The sequence below is a fragment of the Ammodytes marinus genome (assembly GCF_949987685.1).
Source record: "Ammodytes marinus genome assembly, chromosome: 22".
Classification (NCBI taxonomy): Eukaryota; Metazoa; Chordata; class Actinopteri; order Uranoscopiformes; family Ammodytidae; genus Ammodytes; species Ammodytes marinus.
Window position 1 is genome coordinate 23,078,540 of NC_137226.1, and position 21,458 is coordinate 23,099,997.

Sequence of the window (21,458 nt, forward strand, 5' to 3'; positions counted from 1 at the left end):
GAATGTTCCGTGCACTGGGGAGAAAAAAGAATATTGCCTCTCTAAGGGATGCTGGTGCCTCCAGATGTCGACCATGTCAAGTGATTTGACAAGATTATTGAGAACGGGTACGTATTTCAATACGACCTATCCAACAGCGGGTCAAAGTAACAATTAAAATCACCACAAACAATTATATTGTGATTATTATGTTCAGTAATGAGGTTAAATACTTAACAGAAAAATTCAGGGCTGTCAAAATTAGGGGCATAAATATTTAAGAGAACTAACGGAAATTAATTGACCGTGCCAGTTACAAGAATGAACCTCCCACCTGGATCAGTAGTCTGCGATTTGAATAGAAATGGAATGGTTCTGCGAACAAGAATGGCAACCCCCCTTGCCTTGGAAGAAAAGGTGGACTGGTACACCTGAGACACCCACACAGATCGTAAACGTCTCTGCTCTGAAGGTTGGATATGGGTCTCCTGCAAAAACACAATGTCAGATGACAGGGATTTTAAGTGCGAAAAGACTTTGCCCCGTTTAAGAGCTTTGCCCATACCCCTACAATTCCAAGAAGTGAAAGTGATGTGACTTATTTCTAACTTGAGTGAGTAATTAACATGGATCTAAAGAGAGGGACAAAAAATGAAAATTGACATGTGTAATACACAGACCTGGCAAAAATGAAAATTGACATGTGTAATACACAGACCTGGCAGGACATTGAGTGACAAAAATGACAAAAGTGAACAGAAAATAACAAACAAAACCCCCCAAATAAACAAAACCCGCTGAAAAAAACTGAGCGGTACATCCCACTAGTTGACAAGGAGGCTGCCGGGTAACAGAGCAGACCAGACTGTGTACTGAAAAACCCACCTACACTATCGCAATGTGCGCATCTCCAACATATAAAAACATGAAAACTGCACTATCAGGAAGTATCCTAGTTTAAAGAATCATTCAGATCACACTTGGTAGGATATGTGGAAAGGTAGTATAAACGGTGCGGCATAATCAACTTAAAAACATACAAGCTGCGTGTCAGCAAATGATGATTAGTCCTGAAGACAATAAATCAAAGTGACCCAGCAGTTGCACCATGGTAAACGCACATTAAGTCCCACAACACAAATTGTAACACTGCTTCAGAAAAAAACACCCCATGGGAATCGTGTCAACAATCATGTTGTAGTCGACCTGGAGCTTGGCTGGAAAATGCAGAGAACACTTAGCGCCCGCTTCGGTTAGCCGTTTCCTCACGCTGGTAAAGGACTGTCACTGTGATGTAACCTCTGCCGTGTAGTCTGGGAATATGGAGACCCTCTCACCGTGGTAACGCAGGGGTGCATGTTGACAACTGAGCCGTAGTTTGTTGAAAACTTCTCGATCGTTGTGTACCTTGGCGATGATGACCCACAGCCGCTCGTTAGGCTGCGGCTTGGGCCTCAGGCTACAGTGGGCTCAATTTTTACAGGCCTGCTGAAGTTGTCTTGGCCGAGTAGCTCCGGAATCAACTTTGAGACAAAGTCAGTAGGGCTGCCCTTCTCTTCACCTTATTTAATTCCCACGATTCTGACGTTGAGTCGGCGGGAGCGGCCCTCCAGGTCATTCACTTTAGCTTTGAGGAGACCATTAGCCACCTGTAGCAGCGTTGTGATGCGGCCATCCACAGCTGGCAGGCCCTCGTCGAAATCCCTGAAGCGAGCCTCATTTTCGTGGTCTGTCTTCTGAAGCAAGGACAGGGAGCCTTCAATTAAGTCGAGGCGGCCCTCCAGAGATGTCTTTAAGCCATTCACGAGAGTTGTGACTTTAGCTAGCTCCGCTCCATGGAGAGTGATGGTGGCTAATATAGCTTTGTTGCTTGAGTACATTGGGTCCGGCTGGCTATTAATTTTCTTCGGCATTGTGACACCAAAACACCGCCAAGAGGTTGAAGAAGAGCTTATACGGCGTCCGAGCGGATTTTTTTTTTTAAGTGCAGTGTTTTATCGATAAAATTAAGGAGATGGCACGCAGCACTCGAAAAACACGTCTACACCATTACTGCGCACGAGCGCCCCCATGCCGCACCGTATATACTACCTTCCCACATATCCTACCAAGTGTGATCTGAATGATTCTTTAAACTAGGATACTTCCTGAAAGTGCAGTTTTCATGTTTTTATATGTTGGAGATGCGTACGTTGCGCTAGTGTAGGTGGGTTTTTCAGTATGCAGTCTGGTTTGCTCTGTTACCAGGCAGCCTCCTTGTTAACTAGTTGGATGTACCGCTCAGTTTTTCCAGCGGGTTTTGTTTATTTGGGGGGTTTTGTTTGTTGTTTTCTGTTCACTTTTGTCATTTTTGTCACTCAATGTCCTGCCAGGTCTGTGTATTTCACATGTCAATTTTTCATTTTTTTGTCCCTCTCTTTAGATCCATGTTAATTACTCACTCAAGTTAGAAATTAGTCACATCACTTTCACTTCTTGGAATTGTAGGGGTATGGGCAAAGCTCTTAAACGAGGCAAAATATTTTCACACTTAAAATCCCTGTCATCTGACATAGTTTTTTTGCAGGAGACCCAAATCCAACCTTCAGAGCAGAGACGTTTGCGATCTGTGTGGGTGTCTCAGGTGTACCAGTCCACCTTTTCTTCCAAGGCGAGGGGAGTAGACATTCTTGTTCGCAGAACCATTCCATTTGTATTCAAATCGCAGAATACTGATCCAGGTGGGAGGTTTGTTCTTGTAACTGGCACGGTCAATTCATTTCCGTTAGTTCTCTTAAATATTTATGCCCCTATTTTCGACAGCCCTGATTTTTCTGTAAAGTATTTAACCTCATTACGGAACATAATAATCACAATACAATTGTCGGTGGTGATTTTAATTGTTACTTTGACCTGCTGTTGGATAGATCCTCCTTGAAAGTAGCCACATTATTGAAATCCGTACCTGTTCTCAATAATCTTGTCAAATCACTTGACATGGTCGACATCTGGAGGCACCAGCACTCCTTAGAGAGGCAATATTCTTTTTTCTCCCCTGTGCACGGAACATTCACTAGAATCTATTAGCTTTTGGTTGACTCTAGACTAATTTCTAATGTTATAAGTTCATTGTACCATAGTATTTTAATCTCCGATCACGCACCCCTCTCAATGGTAATTGACTGTAATCTTTATGCCCCGCAATATAATTGGAAATTCAACCCTTCTTTATATTTGGATTACTCTTTCGGTGGCTACAATTCATTGCTAGCCAGCGGTGAGGGCTGAAAGCGAGAGGTTGCAAGCACACAGACAATTCACCTACACACTAGACGCATCACACAGCCATTTACAGACTGTACAGAGTAAGCTGCATACTAAACGCTGAAGGTCCCCATGCCAGAACACCAAGACGTTCACCACCACTGACCAAAAATCACAAGAAAATTCAGCTTGAATATGCTCAAAATCGCATTAATAAGCTGTTCTGTGAAGTTCCTTTTGATTTAATACCTGCTCTATCTTTTTCCTCTTTATGTAGTCCTTTAAACATTTAGTTATATAAGGGCTATTGTTAGGGGACCCTTCAATAAATGTTTTGCTATCCGTCACAAAATTGTATGTAGCCTGTTTCAGTGGCCACGTCAATCTCCAGATTATGAAATACATCCTAGTTTGTGCAGTTGAAGGACCCTTTTGTGTCTCTATCCCATAAAGTCACTGTCTTGGACAGTGGCTTATTCCTTTTAAAGGTCACATATTATGCAAAATGCACTTTTTAAATGTGTTCTAACATATCCATGGGTCCACGGTGTGCCTAGAGACTGCCAAAATATAAAAAAAAAATAACAATCTCTCCTTTTCTCACTCTCCCCCTTTCTGAAACCCCCACCCCTCCCCCCCAATACACTCCAGTCAGAATTCTCGCCGTCTATAACATCATAGACGGCACAGCCACATCCCCATATTTTCTTTATATGTCCATGCTTTCCCCCCCCCCCCCCCCCCCCCATTAGTAACCAGAAACTTCCACCGTGCAGTGTTCTATGATAACTCCCCTCCCCCCATTTATTATTGGTCCACGGCCCCGAGATCCTCTGGAAAATTTTCCGAGCGACAGCCATGTTGTTTTCCCCGCTAAGCGACAAGATGCCCATAGTACAGCAAACCATGCAGAGTGTTGCATAAACCAACACAGAAGCATTCTGCTCATAATCCACTAATTTATCTTAATCACAGCAGTCTTAATAATGCTGCGTTTATAACGAGACAAATCTTAGGGAACTACTTGTGTAGTAATTCCATCGGTGAAACTAAAAGGAATCTCCTCAATGGTTGTTTGCCTGTTATTTACCTAGTGTAGCATGTAGCTTCGGGAGTAGCACCCAACGTTTGCTCCTATTACACTAACTTAGCTTTCCCACTGCAGTTTAATAATCCCTCGTTTTTAACACCACAAAGGGTGGGAAGTTATTCCTGTAGAAATCAAACTTTGAATCTACTGTTTTCACTGGTTTTAATCATGTCAGGTCATGTCAAACTGTTATGTCAAAGTATGGCTTCGCTCCGGGTAAACACTAGCTATGTCCCAATACAGAGACCACGCACTTGGTAGGACGCGGTCTCGCGGTCTATGAAGGCTATAGCCTGTGAAGGCCGATTATAAGGCCGGTTTTAAGGCCAACGAGCCTTGTTAAATGAGACGGTCTCCGCAGGTCTCCGTTTACGAGCATTTCCGGTTTGCGTAAACAAGCTGTTACCTTGCGTGACGACTCGCTGCTCCTGTGCTGCCTAGCAACCCTGATTGCTGCCAACGGAGACAGCCCTGTCAACGGAGGAAAAAAGAAAAAGAAGTTGCCTACCAGACGAAAAGAAAAAAAAGTACAAGAAAAAAAGAAAGGAAGATAAAAGTTAAGAAGATGGAGCAACACGTTGCTGTTTTGTTATTTTTTATTTTATTTTATGCCATCTCTGAAAAAAACGCAATGAATCCTGGGATATGTTGGGCCACGAAGGATACATCTGGTGCAGCCTTCAAAACCATGAAACAAAGGCTGCATTTCTCGGCCGCATATGAGGAGCCTTGCAAGGAGCCTTGCAAATGGGACAGCCTTTGCGCGCCGCTATGACGCAATCGGTCTTCAAATGCAGCCTTCGTAGGCTGCAATCCCTGAATCAAGACACAGCCACTGTGTTCGCAGTCACGCAGTGTCTCTCTAGTATCACGAGAGCACGGCAGAGGTAGGGCCCGGCAGAGAGGTGGGAGGGGCCAGCCAGATCGCAGTCTGCAGACACCAATATAGGTCATCCGAAGACCAGAGGAACATCAGGGTATAGAGGCATGCTACAATAAATGATCTGAACGGGTTTTTCAGCAAACATTTAAAAAGTATTAGGGACTACTTAGACCATATAAAATTGACAGCAAAGTGCATAATATGTGAGCTTTAAGAACAGTCTTGTAGATGGGAATTTGCCCGGGCCACACATCCCGCGCCTACTGTTAACAGACTAGGTGGAATCAGGTGTAATGGGCTTTTTCCTGAAGAGGTGGGTTTTAAGTCACTGTGTGACCAGCTGCATCACTGTGTGGTATGGGAGCTGCACTGCTGCCAACCGCAAGACCCTGCAGCGCACAGTGAAGGCTGCTGGACGGATTATCGGTGCCCCACTCCACTCTCTTCCTTCTCTTCCCTCTGCTCCCACAAACATTGGACTGTGAACCCCCCTCCCATTGCCCCAAAGAACGCTGGACTAAGAACTCTGAACCAAGAACTCTTAATCTATTCAACTAGTGCAGTGCCCGTAGTAGCCTACACATAGGCGGTGTCACACTGTCATTGAAATGGCTGTTGCATGGCTCGTCAATGTCACTTTTGGTCTATCTTTAATATTTTTTGCGCTATATAATCCTCTATTTTTTATAGGCAATTTGGTAATTGCAGTTTGAAGGCAGCAGCATGTAATGTATTTTTGCAACCAAAATGAAGGGCATTTTTGCATCTTACATAGTGTGTTTAGGTGTTAGTTTCTGACGGATTTAAAACGTTTTGTGGAAGCGATTGTGTTTACATTCACTGGTAGCAGAGCTATCCGAGACAGTGCTTAAATGGAAAACGCTATTGACACGCTAACTGGAATTAACTGTCGCGGGATTAACTGTATAACAGTCAAAAAAGTTTAACATGCGATCTTTAACACTGAGGCGGACAGGTTTGAGGAGTTGGTGATGTCTGCGGAAAGGTTTTAGAACGTTTTGTTTAGAAAGTCGGGTGCATTGAATGAGGAAGTAACAAGAGGCTTTGTTTGCTGTGTGTGTCACGTCAATGCAAGCTTTGGTCGCAGCAGCCAATCAAATCAGAGGGAGGCGGGGTTTAGTCGGGGATTACTTCAGGCTCCCCCGTCACTGTGGCCTTCAGTGTGCGCATGTATTCATTACCAGCATATAAAATATGATAACTTCTACATATTTTGTCCCAAAAACTTCAAAATGAAGGACGCACACCTTCTTGCCGTATGCAAGCAATATCTGGAAGCTCATGCCGATCTGACTAAAACTCAGAGAGATATGCGAGCTACAGGAACACAGACAGACAGACAGACAGACGTTTCTTGCTTTATAGATAGATATTCAGCCTGCACATCAAAATGCCTTAAAATGTACATCAAGTTGACTGCATATTGCACATATTGTAAATATTTTTCACCACATTGCATATTTCTATTTAACTTATCTACTTTTTACTTTCTATTCTATTTCATACATACTGTTTTATATTGTAAAATATTGTAAAATTCCTTTGCAATACTTAGTATTTAGAATTTATCAAATGTAAATATTGTTTAGGTTATGTTTATCTTATTCTACTTTATATTTATTTTTATTGCACCGTGGGCCAGTGATAAACGCCATATATATATATCGATATGAAAATTTAAAAAAAATACATTATTCATGGAAATCCATATCCTGATATCTTGAACGATAGAGGGTCTGGCCACGATCAATAGTCATTTCCAACTCAAGGGGCGGCTCCTACTCGTGCATTTCAAATGCCACTGCATGCAGTTGGATAGCACTACAACCAATCAGAGCGATGCACAAGGTGACGTAAGCCCCGTTCGTTTAGCGAACAGCTGTTAAACTGTTAAATTAAATGTTTGCCGTTGTCGGTCGGCAAAACAGAACATTCCACTTACTTGCTAATGAAAGATTTGAGTGCCGTCTTCTAAATCGTTAAGGGTCGAGGCCAAAGCAGTCTCAAACTCACACAACATATCCGCAGCCATCTCTGATGTTTACTATCACGGCTTCGACGTCGCATGCACGTCACTGTCGTCATCCGGTTACGTCCTCCCCAGAGTACTATATAAAGGGCTCTGGCGCGCCCATATTAGATAGAACCAATTGAAACGTGAGCCCAGATTTCTGGTCTTCTTGATAAAGCTTCAACGGAGCGTGTCCAGACCAACAGGCGCAGCAAATTTAATTTGCCAGCGCCCAGTGGCAGGTCTGGGAATGCCAGGCTATAATTCATATGGATTTTCCATAAAACTTCCAACGGCCAATCACAAACCAGAAATAAACGCAACAGCCGGTCAGATTGCAGTTTTTTACATTACATTACATTTTATTTAGCTGACGCTTTTTTCCAAAGTGACTTCCATTATGTGCATTTAACCATGAAGGTGCAAACTCAGAACAACAAGAATCACCAAAGTTCTATACTTTCAAATAAACCAAACTATAAAGTGCCACACCTAAGTGCTACATGGAGATGTAGCAAGTGCAATTTTATTTTATTTTTATTATTTTATTTCTTTGTTTTTAAATTTTTTCTTTTTTTTCTTTCATGTCAAAGTACACGCCTATTTCCTGGTGCAATGTGCATGTTTGAGCTTCCAGCGGTAAGAAAAGAGGAGAGCCGTGTGTAGTCACCCCGGCAAGAGTAAAGAGGGTCTTGTGTTTAGCGAGAAATGTTGGCGCAGCACTCTGTCTATTGTGTGGTGTTTTTCCTCTTCATTAAATTAATCTGTGGGCTACACTGTGTCCCGCTGCTATGATGACACCATAGTCACGTAGCTGCCGTGGCCAGCACTGTTTGCTCACTGTTCCTGTCGGCTTGCACCGAGCCGTCTCTGTGCATTTACCGGCGTAATGCGCTCAAAACACGGGGGGCATAAATATACTCCTAGTGGGGCCTCTTGGACCAGATCAATATTGTAAATAAGAAACTGTTCTTAATGTTTTATCTGGAAAAATAAAGGTTTAAAAAAATTAAATTAAATTAAATAGAAGCAGCTATTTTGGACAAGCAAAAACGAGAGACCGCTGGCTTGACCACAGTTGTTCCATGGCCCGATACTATGACCAGTACTCGAGTTGTAAAAAAAAATCAGGGGGGATGGTGGATTGTGTTACTAGAATTATTTCACCAAACTACCCAAGTGTTTGAATAATTGAAACTGAGTCAGGCCTTCTTGGAAGCAGGTGAATTTACTTGCAAACAGCATACAAGGGTCAAACAACATGTATCGCAAGTGGGCTTACATGATTGAATACAAAGAAATGAACAGTGTACATGGGATTATATGCAAGAGAAGTGTGTAGGCGTATACACTCGGTTTGTGTGTCCAGCCCGTTTTGCTGGCGAAAGCAGAAACATTTTAATTAGGCAGATATTCCCAGAAATTCATCTCAGCTGGTGTTATCCTTCATACAATGTCTGATAACAGAATATGGGGAGTGAAACTACTGTGCACATGAATGCGTCATACCTCTGTATGTGCCAAAATCTTATTAGGCAGTTTCTTCTTCAAGGCTAAACAACAACTTGTAGCAAAACACTTTGGAGTTCTTTAAGTTTACTGGGACAAAGTTCAACAGCCAGAAAGCATGTATTGTGCATTAAAATATTATACAATAAAGCAAATTAAATTCTGTTAACATTCCACCCTTTTTATAATATTTAATGCAACTTTTTGCAACACTTCAAAGCAAAAGGGCAAAGCATATGAGTAAATATATTTCAGTCAAGTAGAATAATATCAAGTACATCAACATCACAGTTGTGAAAATGCAAGTTTGTGTACTGGTGCAACATCGTCTATGTACAGTTTCAGAGAGGACAGTCTTTGTAGAAGCCAGGGAACAGGAACCAAGATCTTCTTGATGGTCAACAAGTCCTTTTGTGGCATTCTGACGCAAAGTGTCCTTCATATCACAGTCACTGGGGGAATGGTTAGGCATTACCATAACCTATTCAGATTGTTCCTCAGTGTCCAATGTGTCCTTATTGAAGCATGGTCAGCTTCGTCTTCTCCTTGCATCTGAAACAGAATGAATTTGAGCAGTAACATGTTCTCAAAAGAAATGCTCATCATTCTGCCAGGGTTGTTTCTAAAATATCATCCTATCCATTTTGCTTGCTCTAGATGTCACAATTAACGCACAACAACATTTTAGGATAGGTTTGATTTCATTCTTCAGTTCACATTTTTTGTCTGTGTTTGGGCAGCATTCAAGCACACACAGGCAGTCAGGCCCTCCCTTTTCTGAATGGGACTGAATCACACACACACATTTTCCTTCAGATACTCCCATTTTTCACCTCACAGAGACTGCGTCTCCCACACACATTTTTACATGTGCTCTCTCCTTCTCTCTTTTCAAACATGCATTTCATCTATTACATAACACATTATGATCACATTGTTCAGCACACAAATCCCTTTTAACTTGTAGTTCAAATCAAAAGCATTGAATAATTCTTTTTAGTGAACATTTTCATAAAAAGAACACAAAAGGATGCTTTTTGTAAGTTTATGCTGGGACTTCAAATGATTGACTGCACCTTTAATCTTTAAGGTTTACTATGGGGCTTGGATTGGCGAGATATTCAGCTCTAAACTTTAAAGCGTTTAGCAATTTAGTCAGAACTCTGGTCATCTTTAGGAGACAAGCATTTTGTTTCTCCTTTGTCTTGATAAGACTTTGCAGTACATTCATTTTCTCTGATAGGCATTTTTACAAGTAATTTAATTTTTAAAATGTAAAATCTAACATTAAATTACCCAGTAATCAATTTAAACAGGGTGACACCCCTATTCCCTCCAATTGATTAACAAAATTCACCAATTTAAAACTAGAACCCTCTATTTGATGCTCCCTAAACTGTTAGTAGTAAGACTAAATGAATAAGCTTTACTTATATACTTACTTACTTACTAAACACTTAGCAAACATCATGTGGAAAGTTTTTTTTTTCTTAGTGACCCCCCTTTAACACTAATCACAGCTTTTTGTCCTTCCTAAACAGTGAAACTTCATAAACACTCGTATGATGTCTAACAGTAGTTTTTTCAACCGCAACCAATTGTTTTCATAAATTAAACTCTCAGTTTTATTCTAACTTCCTAGTGTCATGAAACAAAAGATAACTGCTAGACTTGGTTTTTTCAGACATCAACATCTGAATAAAAGGGAATGCGCCGAATCCCACACTAATGGCCATCTTTGAGACTTTATTTGTTGTGAGTGTATTTCCTCAAACACTACAGGTTGAGATAGGTTTGTCTCTAGTGCATCTTCCCAAACACTACAGGTTGAGACCCCAACGTGGGGCCCGAACAGGGACTTGAACCCTGTTCAAACCACTCTATGTAAGCCAGTAGTTACCTTACTCGTCTCTATGTAAGCCAGTAGTTACCTTACTCGTCTCTATGTAAGCCAGTAGTTACCTTACTCGTCTCTATGTAAGCCAGTAGTTACCTTACTCGTCTCTATGTAAGCCAGTAGTTACCTTACTCGTCTCTAAGTAAGAACAAATATAAAACAAAATCAGCTGTTAATATTCACCTGATTTCAAGAAAGCCTCGATTCGCTCAGGCTCTGGATTCCGTCACCCCCCCTCCGTCCAAGTAGAGTCTGCTGACGGCCTCTCCCTGTAGCAACGGGCTGGAGGTCTTCTGTGGAGAGTCCCAGACTCCCCCGTCTTCACGTGCAGGCTCTTCTTGTCCAGAGAAGAGGATGTTGGATCCGGCAACTCGAAGGACCATTTGTTACTAGAATTATTTACCCAAGTATTTGAATAATTGAAACTGAATCAGGCCTTCTTGAAAGCAGGTGAAATTTACTTGCAAACAGCATACAAGGGAATCAACAATGTACCTGGCTTGATACATGGTTGAATACATCGAATGAACAGTGTACAGAGATTATATGCAAGAGAAGTGTGTAGGCGTATACACTCGGTTTGTGTGTCCAGCCCGTTTTGCTGGCGAAAGCAGAAACATTTTAATTAGGCAGATATTCCCAGAAATTCATCTCAGCTGGTGTTATCCTTCATACAATGTCTGATAACAGAATATGGGGAGTGAAACTCAGTGGCGGCTCGCCCATAGAGGGCGATAGGGCGCCGCCCTCCTTGAGCCATATCAGCAAAAAACGAAAATATAATAATGAATAATAATGATGTTTTTTTTTTTTTTTTTTGTATTAATAATCATAATTTATGATTTCAATACAGTTTTTACCTGCATCTAAGTCTGAATATCATTGTACAATCAGCGTCTGTGCTCTGTACCGTCACTCTGGGGCGATGTCGGGCTGGTTGAAAATCGCCCCCAGCGCTCTCATAGACATCAATGTAAAACTTTTTTTTTTCAAACTGCAAGCCTCGCAATGCAATCTCTATGGGTTCCGGGGGTGCTCGCCCTAACGTGTTGTCGTCATACGTACAGTAAACAATAAACCAATTACAGTGACTGATACAGTCACATGTCCAGTATGCAGCCCAGAGCGGTCATATTCAAGACCAACACAACTTTATATCAACTCAGGCTAGGCTGGCAAGCTACTTACTTGATCGGACTCGGACTAGGTCTTTCCCAGACAAAATGTAACCATCAAGCAAGTATCTACCAAGATGGATTGGGGGATCTTATAAACGCGGATTTTCACGGGGCTCGTTTGAACGGCTAACGAGGCTAGCAGGATGCTAATGCGCTAACGCTCTGTCCTGCTGCCGCTGCATGATGATATGGACTGTATACTGGCTTTTTATCCATCCTGATGGCAGCACAGAGACCGCATGGATAACTTTGGGTGTCACCCCTATGCATCATCTCTCAGAAAAGGTAAAACAAACATTAAACATCAATCTGCATATACGAGCCAGCGCCGTTCAACAGCTGATCGGCTATTGAACGGCGATCAGCTGTTGATCGTCGTTTAGCTGACAGCTGCTTTCACCGTCCGACATAAACCCGCCTACCAAGTGCTGTAGACAGTAGTAACCCAAACCAATGTGATGATTAGCACTGTTAATGTTGCACATGCTATGCCAGCATCCATTTTTGTCTCCTAACTTTTAAAGGAAGCCTATCTGAGGAGCACACTGGTAGATGACAAGTTATCTGTGATGGCCACAGCCGGATAATTAAATCATTTTAGAGGTAAAATAATTTTATTCAAGAAATTAACTAACTTAATTTCCAAAAATACTGTACAGTGCAATGCTTGTCTAATGTTGCCAGAGTGGTTATGCCAGATGAACAGGAAAAACAAACTGTTAAATGCAATATGACATTGTCATATGCTATCTGATTTAGGTTAATTTTGGGTCATATTTCCCATCATGGCAACAATTGCCCCCCCTGAGATTATTGTCAGGAGCCGCCACTGGTGAAACTACTGTGCACATGAATGCGTCATACCTCTGTATGTGCCAAAATCTTATTAGGCAGTTTCTTCTTCAAGGCTAAACAACAACTTGTAGCAAAACACTTTGGAGTTCTTTAAGTTTACTGGCACAGTGCATTAAAATATTATACAATAAAGCAAATTAAATTCTGTTAACAGATTGGATTTAACATTTAGGGACAGATCAATTGTGCTGATGACAGCGCATATGATGGGAGACCAACGGTGTACCCTTATGATTATTGTTTAAGCACAGATAGAGATAATTGTTATATTATATTCAGTGCTTGAAATGGGGGTGGGGGGAGTGCCAGTAGGCCTACTCCCTTATTGACATATTAGCAAATCAGTAAACCATTGTAATATTCTGAATATTTAGTGAAGATGCAAAGATTCAACAGCCTCTCCATTCAGGTGTTGTGCTGATACAAATAGGTATAATAGGTTGGCAAAGCTGGGCTACCCAAGATGCTCGCGTGCGCAGCACGCGAGCAGAATTTTTTTGCCCTTGCAAGATCTTTGCGCTTGCTTTATGCCACAGTTACTGTACAGTCCCTGACAAAAGTCTTGTCGCCTACTTTTGTCCTGCCAAAATCTGACCTTTCTGTGTTCATTAAATTATCAATATTTCTGTAGTGAAGCAAATTTATTTTAGTATATTAAACATAATTTGGGAGGGTTTTAGCTTTCATATGAGCCATTTTTTTAAAACCAATGGATTAATTAAAAGTCAGTTTATAAGCTGTTGTTTCTACAAAATTGATAGGCGACAAGACTTTTGTCAGGGACTGTATGTAAGGTTTAGACACATCAATATTGTATGGGGGGGTTTCCATGATAGCACTGCTAAGCATTCCACATCAGTATACAAACCATCTGCCAACTTCTATGAAAAGCAGAAATATTTAATCTTCAAATTTTCTTAGGAAATAATAGATAATTATGATGTCATTAACTCTCAATTAAAAATCCACTTGTGCTGTCAGAAACACTGATATTAAGGAATGTTCCAGACAAAACTAGTAAAATTGCAAGAGGGAAAAATCTAATTTATGTAAAAGAAATAAAAAAATAAAACCTGTAGAACGCAATATGCAATCGACTTTGATTGTTCCTGTGAGAGATTTCATTCTTGCTGTTTTGTTTCCAAATGTTTGATGAATAAAAACAAAACGTTTTTATAAACATCACCCTTTAGTTATTTTTTTAATTCGCCCCTTGCATCAACCTGAAAACATGTACAGTAGGCAGCCTGAGCCGATAAAAGAGAAGGCTTTGGGGGAGCGCTTGCTGAGGGGAAGAGGCAGTGACCCCGATGTTGCAGCAGCAGCATCGTTGGAGGCGGAAGCAGCACTAGGCTTGTTTACAGGCTTAAATAAGCGATACGCTAAACAAAAAGTTCTGTAAGTCGGTTTGGATAAAGTAGGAAGTGAATGAGCTTTTGCGCACAGCATTTAATATCCGAAAGAACAAGTTAACGTGTGAGAAAAGTCGCCGAGTAGCCTACTAACTGCCTTTGCAAAGGGGAGACTGCGCTCTGTGGACGTGATTGACGGTTGACCACAGGAAAGCAGGTGGTGATGCGATGATTGATTTTGGAGGCGGGCTCTCGCCGTGCCCATCCAATCAGAAGCTACGAATGGTAATGGTATATTATATACACATTTTTTAATTGGCTGAACAAATGTAAATACATTTCCCCAACCCTGGCAAGCGCCAGAATCGAGTGCTGAGTGGAGTGCCGGCAGCGTATGCGCAGGTGTTACTAAATGTTGAAATAGTGGTGATATTTCTCCATTCATTGATAAAATAACAGGGGGGATGGCCGATTTAGAAGGGGGATGCTTTTGCGATCTTTATTTCCAAGGGGGGATGCCATCCCCCCCATCCCCCCTCAACTCGAGTACTGACTATGACCCTATATTCTGGCAGCGGCTATCGCCGTCCAGCCTAAACCCCGCTTCAAATTAGCTGACATTAAATCAGTAATTCATATTCTATTCTATTTTAAAGTTCAGTACTTAAATGTGCCAGGGCCTTTGTTGATCCACTTGTTTACTTTTTATGTATGGTTTTGCCTCTCTACAAGATTTAAGAGGTTTGATGCAGCCCTGCCAAAGGAGTTTAATGTGATAGAAGTCCAAGCTTTTTTTTTTAATTTCCATTATTTTCTATAGGTTACTAGGCAAGCTATCTTATATTGTTAGGTGAAGTTAAAACATGTTTGTGAAGTTAAATGTTTATATTTAAATATGATTCAATGTTCTCTTATCAAAAATATGCTAATAAACAACATTGTATAGTTTAACTGATGAAAACTATTGTGATTAATTAATATTGATATTGATCAATACGGAAAAAATAATCATCATAATATGCCGCCCAGCCCTAGCCTGGTGCTACCAGACCATCATACTTCATTTCATTTGTACAGAAGGTCTGGCAGTGCTGTAATTGGCAAACGTTCACTCACTTGGAGGCGGGTGTCTGTTAAAGTTTAAAACTATTGGATCTGCCCAGTGCCACTCTGGATTAGCCAACCAATCGCATAACGTTTGGTCGTCACGTGTGTCATGAGCCGGCTTCTGGCAACTGAAACTGGAGCGCGACTTCGACGTCATCGTTCTCAGCCACTCGCTCGCTCTCTTCGCTGATTGGACACAGAAATTTGTTCGAGCAGAATCCCACTAATACGATCCGTCACCAGACTGACTACTGAAGGGAAAATGAAATTTGGCCGGAAGTAGGTAGGCGGGCGCAGCCAGGCTAGCCCAGCCCTACCGACAACAGAGAAAAAGACGCAGCAGTAACAGATGCAGAAGTGCTACGGAGGTAGACCAGGGGTGTGTGTCCTGGGCCTTAGCTGGACAGTATTATGGTCAAAATTTGACATGGTTTTGCAGTGTTCAAATATTATCTGTTTCCTTAATATTTATTTTAAACTTTGTTGTCACCTGTATAACCTGCTACATATTGTATTAATTTAGGCTATATTTTGCTGCTCCAACTCAAATTCAGCCCAGCCAGGCGATAGTTAAGTTTCAGTTTCGTTTTCATCTCCGTGGTATACAGCTGTTTGGACCAGCTGATCGGCTCCCAACAGCAGGAGTCAGTCTGCGTTCCACTTGTACTGGGAAGTCGGATTTATGGTGCCAGTGATAACTGAACTAAATTATAAAATAAAGCTATCTCTTCCTTCCTCTATGTCTCAATCTTTATCTCTCCACTGCACACTCAGTCACTACTATCCATGCTTAAAGGAAGCAGGATTATAACCTCATTTAGCACATTATTTTTAAATATTTTATATTATTTATTCTTTTTTTTCTCCCCCATCTAATTTTGACGATTTTTAGAAAAATGTGTTGGTTTGTAAGCGCTAAGGGAGCATGTTTAAAGGGGACATATTATGCTAAATCTCGGTTTTAAAGGTGTATTTCCAAGGTCTACTAGAAAAGGTTTTCATGGTTTATTGTTCAAAAAACCCAATAGTTTTCTACCATTTCCCATTTCTTCATCGCCTTTTCCAGCCTTCTCTGCCCTCTATCTCAAAAGGTTGGTTTTGACATCTTACCCCCCTTCGCAAAAATACTAGTCTGCTCTGACTGGTCAGATCTACATGGGTGTGCATGCACCGCCCTGCTCATTTACTCTATACCTACCTACATGGGCATGGCACACGCCCAGCTGTCAGTTTTGTTTACTTTTGGCCAATGCAGCATGGAGACCATGTAAACATGTTTAGCTTAATTTCTACCACAAATATCGGCACACTAACCAGTTCTAAACTAAAAGATGTACAACTGAATCTGTTCAGACAGGAGTCTGAGCTGAAAACTGTGAAAATGGCATCAAGATTTCTGATTTCCCTGACATTATCCTCAGGTAAATACTGTTTAATTATGTCACAGTCAATAACATAATTTGAGCTAAGTATTTATGCATAAACTCTCTAAACTGGTAACATACACCCTGTTTTACATTTGTCTTTACAGGTCTGTGGAATGATCTACAGCCCAGTGGAGTGAAAAAGCTTTGGTTGTGAACCGATACCGAGTTGACATGTAAAAATGTACAGTAACCATAATGGAAAAGAATGTATCCTGAATCATGTCAAGATTGACTGGAAAGGCATTATCTTTTGTAAAATGTATGGTTGAAATAATTATGCTTTAGGTTTGTCAGAGCTGCAAATTATCTGACAACATTTCAATATCTAGTAGATAATGTATCATTTGTATTGTGATCACTCATTCATAATAAAGTTTTACCGTTAAAAAATGTATTGTGTTGCTTACTGTCACTGTTTGCTACCTGTAGTAAAGGATTACTTGAAACTCACATTTTCATCTCGCTGAAGATTTTCTTTGATAAAACAGTATCATTACATTTTAAAAAGACCAAAAACATCCTTAAAAATAAAGCAGTTTATTCATAGCCAGTGGAATGAAAATATGAAGTGTACATATCAAACAGAAGCAAAGCCATAACTTTTATGTAACTGTCCAGTTGTTGTTGGGCCCTGAAGAAGACCACCTGTCCCACCCAGTGTACACATCCTCCTCTGAAGGAACGGATAGTGTGACAGTCTTGGTGGCTCCATCCGGCTCAATCAGGTCACTCAGACACCTGTAAAACATCGCACATTCAATGTTACATCATGTAGCCTAGCTGACATGTATAGGCCTACATCATACATCTGTTATGGCAAAGCTACAACAAATTCAGTATAGCCCTGGCTCAATAAGCAACAAGTTCTGAGTGATACTGTGTGCTTTTTGAAATATAATGGACAGGAAACAAACACCAGCAGAGACAACTTACAGTATTCATGTCTATGTGTACATTACACTGGAGATCATGTAATAGGCCTACTGCTGCTTGCACTACACACTGTCCGCAGACTTATTGCGGTGTGTACTTGAGCTATACAATCAGACAGCTAGCAGGTAGCAGGATGAAGCTATTAAAAAAAATACTCTTCAGTTTCCAACACACCCTACAGTTTCACCGTCTGTTTTTCACACAGGGGCTGTCACGGCAGGACTAACGTGAGCTCACAAAAGAGCCAAATAACAGTCACTGCAAAAGACTCACAGCTCTAACCGTTAGCATAAAGCTAACGGTAAAGCTAGCGGGCGCTAATGCTAACGACTAAACCCGCATTCTCTCATTTCAGTCGGTGTTGGTTATTATAGGAGGGATAAAATAAAGCACATTACAGACATTGAACTAACAAACGGACAGAATTATTTTTAAAATAGGACTACTTACATTTCGGACGGATGGTGTCTCTCAGTCTTCCTGGCACAGTCTCCTCCACACTCCAGTAACACTCCTGGTTGATATGCGTGTGTCTCACGGCCAAAGCGTGAGACTTGGTGACACTGGTCTTGCTTCTACTCTATGCAGCCACAAACAGGAAGTCCCCAACAAGCGTACAATATATATTGAACAACAATGCAGAAAAGCAGAGTGAGATTTATTATAGCTTTGTGTATTCATCGAACATAATTGTAGCAGGGTCAGCTTGACTGTGTTGCAGGCCCGTTGATGAAGAAAAATAATGTGTGCGTGTGTGTGTGTGTGTGTGTGTGTGTGTGTGTGTGTAGGACATCTTCAACGCTGTGATCAAACAGAACCCATTTCTGGTTCACCAGCTGCCCTGCTTCTGGAACGTCCAGCTGTCCGACCACACCCGTTCTGAGAAGTGCTACAAAGATGTGTCAGACCTCAAGGTGAGCCCCCAAATCAGTCACTGCACACATCCAAGATCTCACATGCATTAATCACAAGTCTCAAGTCAAACCCACACTTACAGTGACACAAGTTTTGTACTACTTTAGCTAGAGGCATAGCATTATGGATTGTGTTAACTTTGAAAAAAAATAATGCTTTTACGGATTTCAACACGTAGTTCCCAGTAGGTATATCATGTTTGCATAGGGTTCCCAAGGTCACCTTGAAATATAAATAAACATAACAATTATTTTAACAGATTGTTAAAAATCTGTTAAAATAAAGGTTTGATGGCTTTTGTTTTAACCATACATGAATATTACATGGTAGAGAGCCAAATAAAAGGGTACCAATGTCCATCCATTAGTGTGTGCGATGCTTGAATAAGTTAAGGTAAAACATTTTTTTTAAAGGCACCGGCACATGAAACACTAGTAGGTTGCCCCACATTGATCACAGCTGTATGGTAAAATAGTGTCTTTCTACGCAGAGACTGCTGAAGCCTATAAGCTCTGAATTAATAGCCTCTCGAGGAATGTTACGCGTTCCCACCTTCTGTTCTTCTCTCCTGTTCCCTCCTCCTCTCCTCTCTCAAGTGTCGGTTGCCTACTTGAGGCATGGCCTGTGTGCCGTGCAGGCTCTCTACCGACGCAGTTTTGGCCCCCATTACGTTCGTAGCTTATGTAATGGGGGGCTGTTGGTTAGTTTATCTGTTGTTTTGGTTTTAGTTAGGGAGTTCGGGGCATAGTTTAGGAGGAGGAAGTCCAGGACCAAGCAGTCCAACTGCGGCTGCTCCAGGCTTCCTCCACTTTTGTTTTTGTTTTACAGCCCTTCAGTAACCTTGAGTTTTGAGATTGAGTTAATAAATTAATATTATTGTTTAAGCGTTTATTCTGGGTCTTGTGTGTGTTTTTATTTGTTATTGGGCAGATTAAAGAGCCAGGTATGGTCGGCTGTAACATATTGGGGACTCGTCAAAAGTTTGTTTAGTGCACGTGCGTTTGGTGAATGCGTTTATTTACTGTTCTGCGTCGTGCCGTTGGGGATTACATAGGCGGGAGTGCTGGGGTTGCTTCTTCGTCACTTGCAGTGGTGTTTTGTGGGTACTAAACACGTTGTCCTTGTGTGTGGGGCGCTGTATTAAGTGTAGCGTTTGAGTGTTGTGGTTTTTCTAAAGTGCAATGGAGTTTGATCTGGAAGATTTTGTGGGTGGCCCAACCACTGAGAAACTGGATGGGTGCACAGTAGAGCACCTGAAACTCATTGTGGAAAGATATGACGTCACTGTGAATAAGCAAGGCAAGAGGCTACTTAGGGATCAGCTGTTTTCTGTTTTGGTTGAGCGGGGAGTGTTGGCAGCGCCGGACGCAGTTACCCCTCATAAGGCTGAGGAGGCAGGCTTTAGCGAGCAGTTAAGAATGAAGGAGCTTGAGGTAGAATTGCATAAGCAAGAAGTGAAAGAGAAAGAGCTCGGAGTGAAAGAGATCACTTGCCATTTTGAGGTGAGAAGGTTTTAGGAGGAGACAAATCATGCAATGCTGTTGAAGGAGGTGGAAATGGCCGCAGCTTCTCTGAGAAGGAGGTGAATACGTTTTTTATTCTCTTTGAGCATGTCGCAGCTACTTTGAAGTGGCCTAGGGATGTGTGGACGGTGCTGTTGCAGTGTGTATTCACTGGTAAGGCACGGAGTGGGGTGTTTATGCGGCATTGTCACCTGAGGACATTCTGGATTTTGACAAAGTTAAGACAAAGTTTTGAAAGCATATGAGCTTGTGCCGGAGGCATATCGCCAAAAGTTCCGTAAGCATAATAAGCAGGAGTCTCAAGCTTATGTCGAATTTGCTCGGGAGAAGGAGATATTATTTGATCATTGGTGTTCATCGCAGGGGGTTAAAACTTACGAGAATATTAGAGCCTTGGTGCTGGTAGAAGAGTTTAAAAACTGCTTGCCTGAAGGGGTCGCCACTTATCTTAATGAGCAAAAGGCTGTTAAGTTGTCCAGCGCTGCGGTCTTTGCTGATGAATATGTGCTTACGCTTAAGCCCACATTTGAGAAAACGGTGACGAAAGAAAAACATGTTGAGAGCAATGATGGTGTCTCTGTCCAGTCGTGTAAAATCAGCACTTCTAGTTGGGCAGAGGAGAAGTCCACCAGAGTACGAGGGAGCGTCCAGTGTGTTTCTATTGTAATAAGCCTGGGCACATGGTCGCCAATTGGTATGCTTTAAAGGGAGAAAAGAAACCCGTGAAGTCAGTGTTTTTGTTAAAACGTCTAAACCTGTGTCGGAGGTGGCTCCTGAGTCTAGGGAGTCGGAGCTAGACATCTATGCACCATTTTTGAGGAGGGGCGCTGTGTCTTTAACTCGGTACAGGGATAAAGTACCTGTGACTATTTTGAGGGACACAGCCGTGTCTCAGTCATTCATTCTAAGTGATGTCTTGCCCATGTCTAGTGAGTCTGATATGGTGTCATTTTCCAGGGGTTTGGGAGGCAGTGCATGGGGGCGCCGTTACATACAGTGTACCTTGAGTCAGATTTGGTCTCCGGTCCGGTGGTTGACAGTGTTCGTCCCTGTTTTATGGTTGAAGGCGTGTCTCTTCTTTTGGGAAACGATTTGGCTGGCGGTAAGGTGTTGGTCATGCCTGAAGTGACAGTGGTTCCTATGGTTACAGAGGGTAATGATAGGTTGGCTCAGGAATATCCTGGGGGTTTTTAGTAGGCCTATGTGCGATGACAAGACACCAAGCCTTGGATGATGACGTTGCTGTATCTGACAGGGTTTTGAGCGTAGCTGCTACACCTTCCTCTGGCAGGTTGTCCATTGGGGAAGTTGGAGGAGTAGGTTGCTATTATTGCAAACTATTTTGGTTTATGTTCATATCTTATTTAATGGGGGGCTTTTAGTTAGTTTATCTGTTGTTTTGGTTTTAGTTAGGGGGTTCGGGGCATAGTGTAGGAGGAGGAAGTCCTGGACCAAGCAGTCCAACTGCGGCTGCTCCAGGCTTCCTCCACTTTTGGTTTTATTTTACAGCCCTCCCGTAACCGTGAGTTTTGGGA

At 41.8% G+C, this 21,458-nt stretch overlaps 1 protein-coding gene across 1 annotated transcript in view; it reads left to right on the top strand.

Moving 5' to 3' along the window:
* The window catches only part of large1 (LARGE xylosyl- and glucuronyltransferase 1), a 209,806-nt gene that overhangs the window by 130,157 nt on the left and 58,191 nt on the right, over positions 1-21,458 (top strand). The window contains exon 9 of the mRNA XM_080050759.1: positions 18,274-18,399. Coding sequence (XP_079906885.1) covers positions 18,274-18,399 — 126 coding nt within the window. The remainder of the gene's footprint in view (positions 1-18,273; positions 18,400-21,458) is intronic.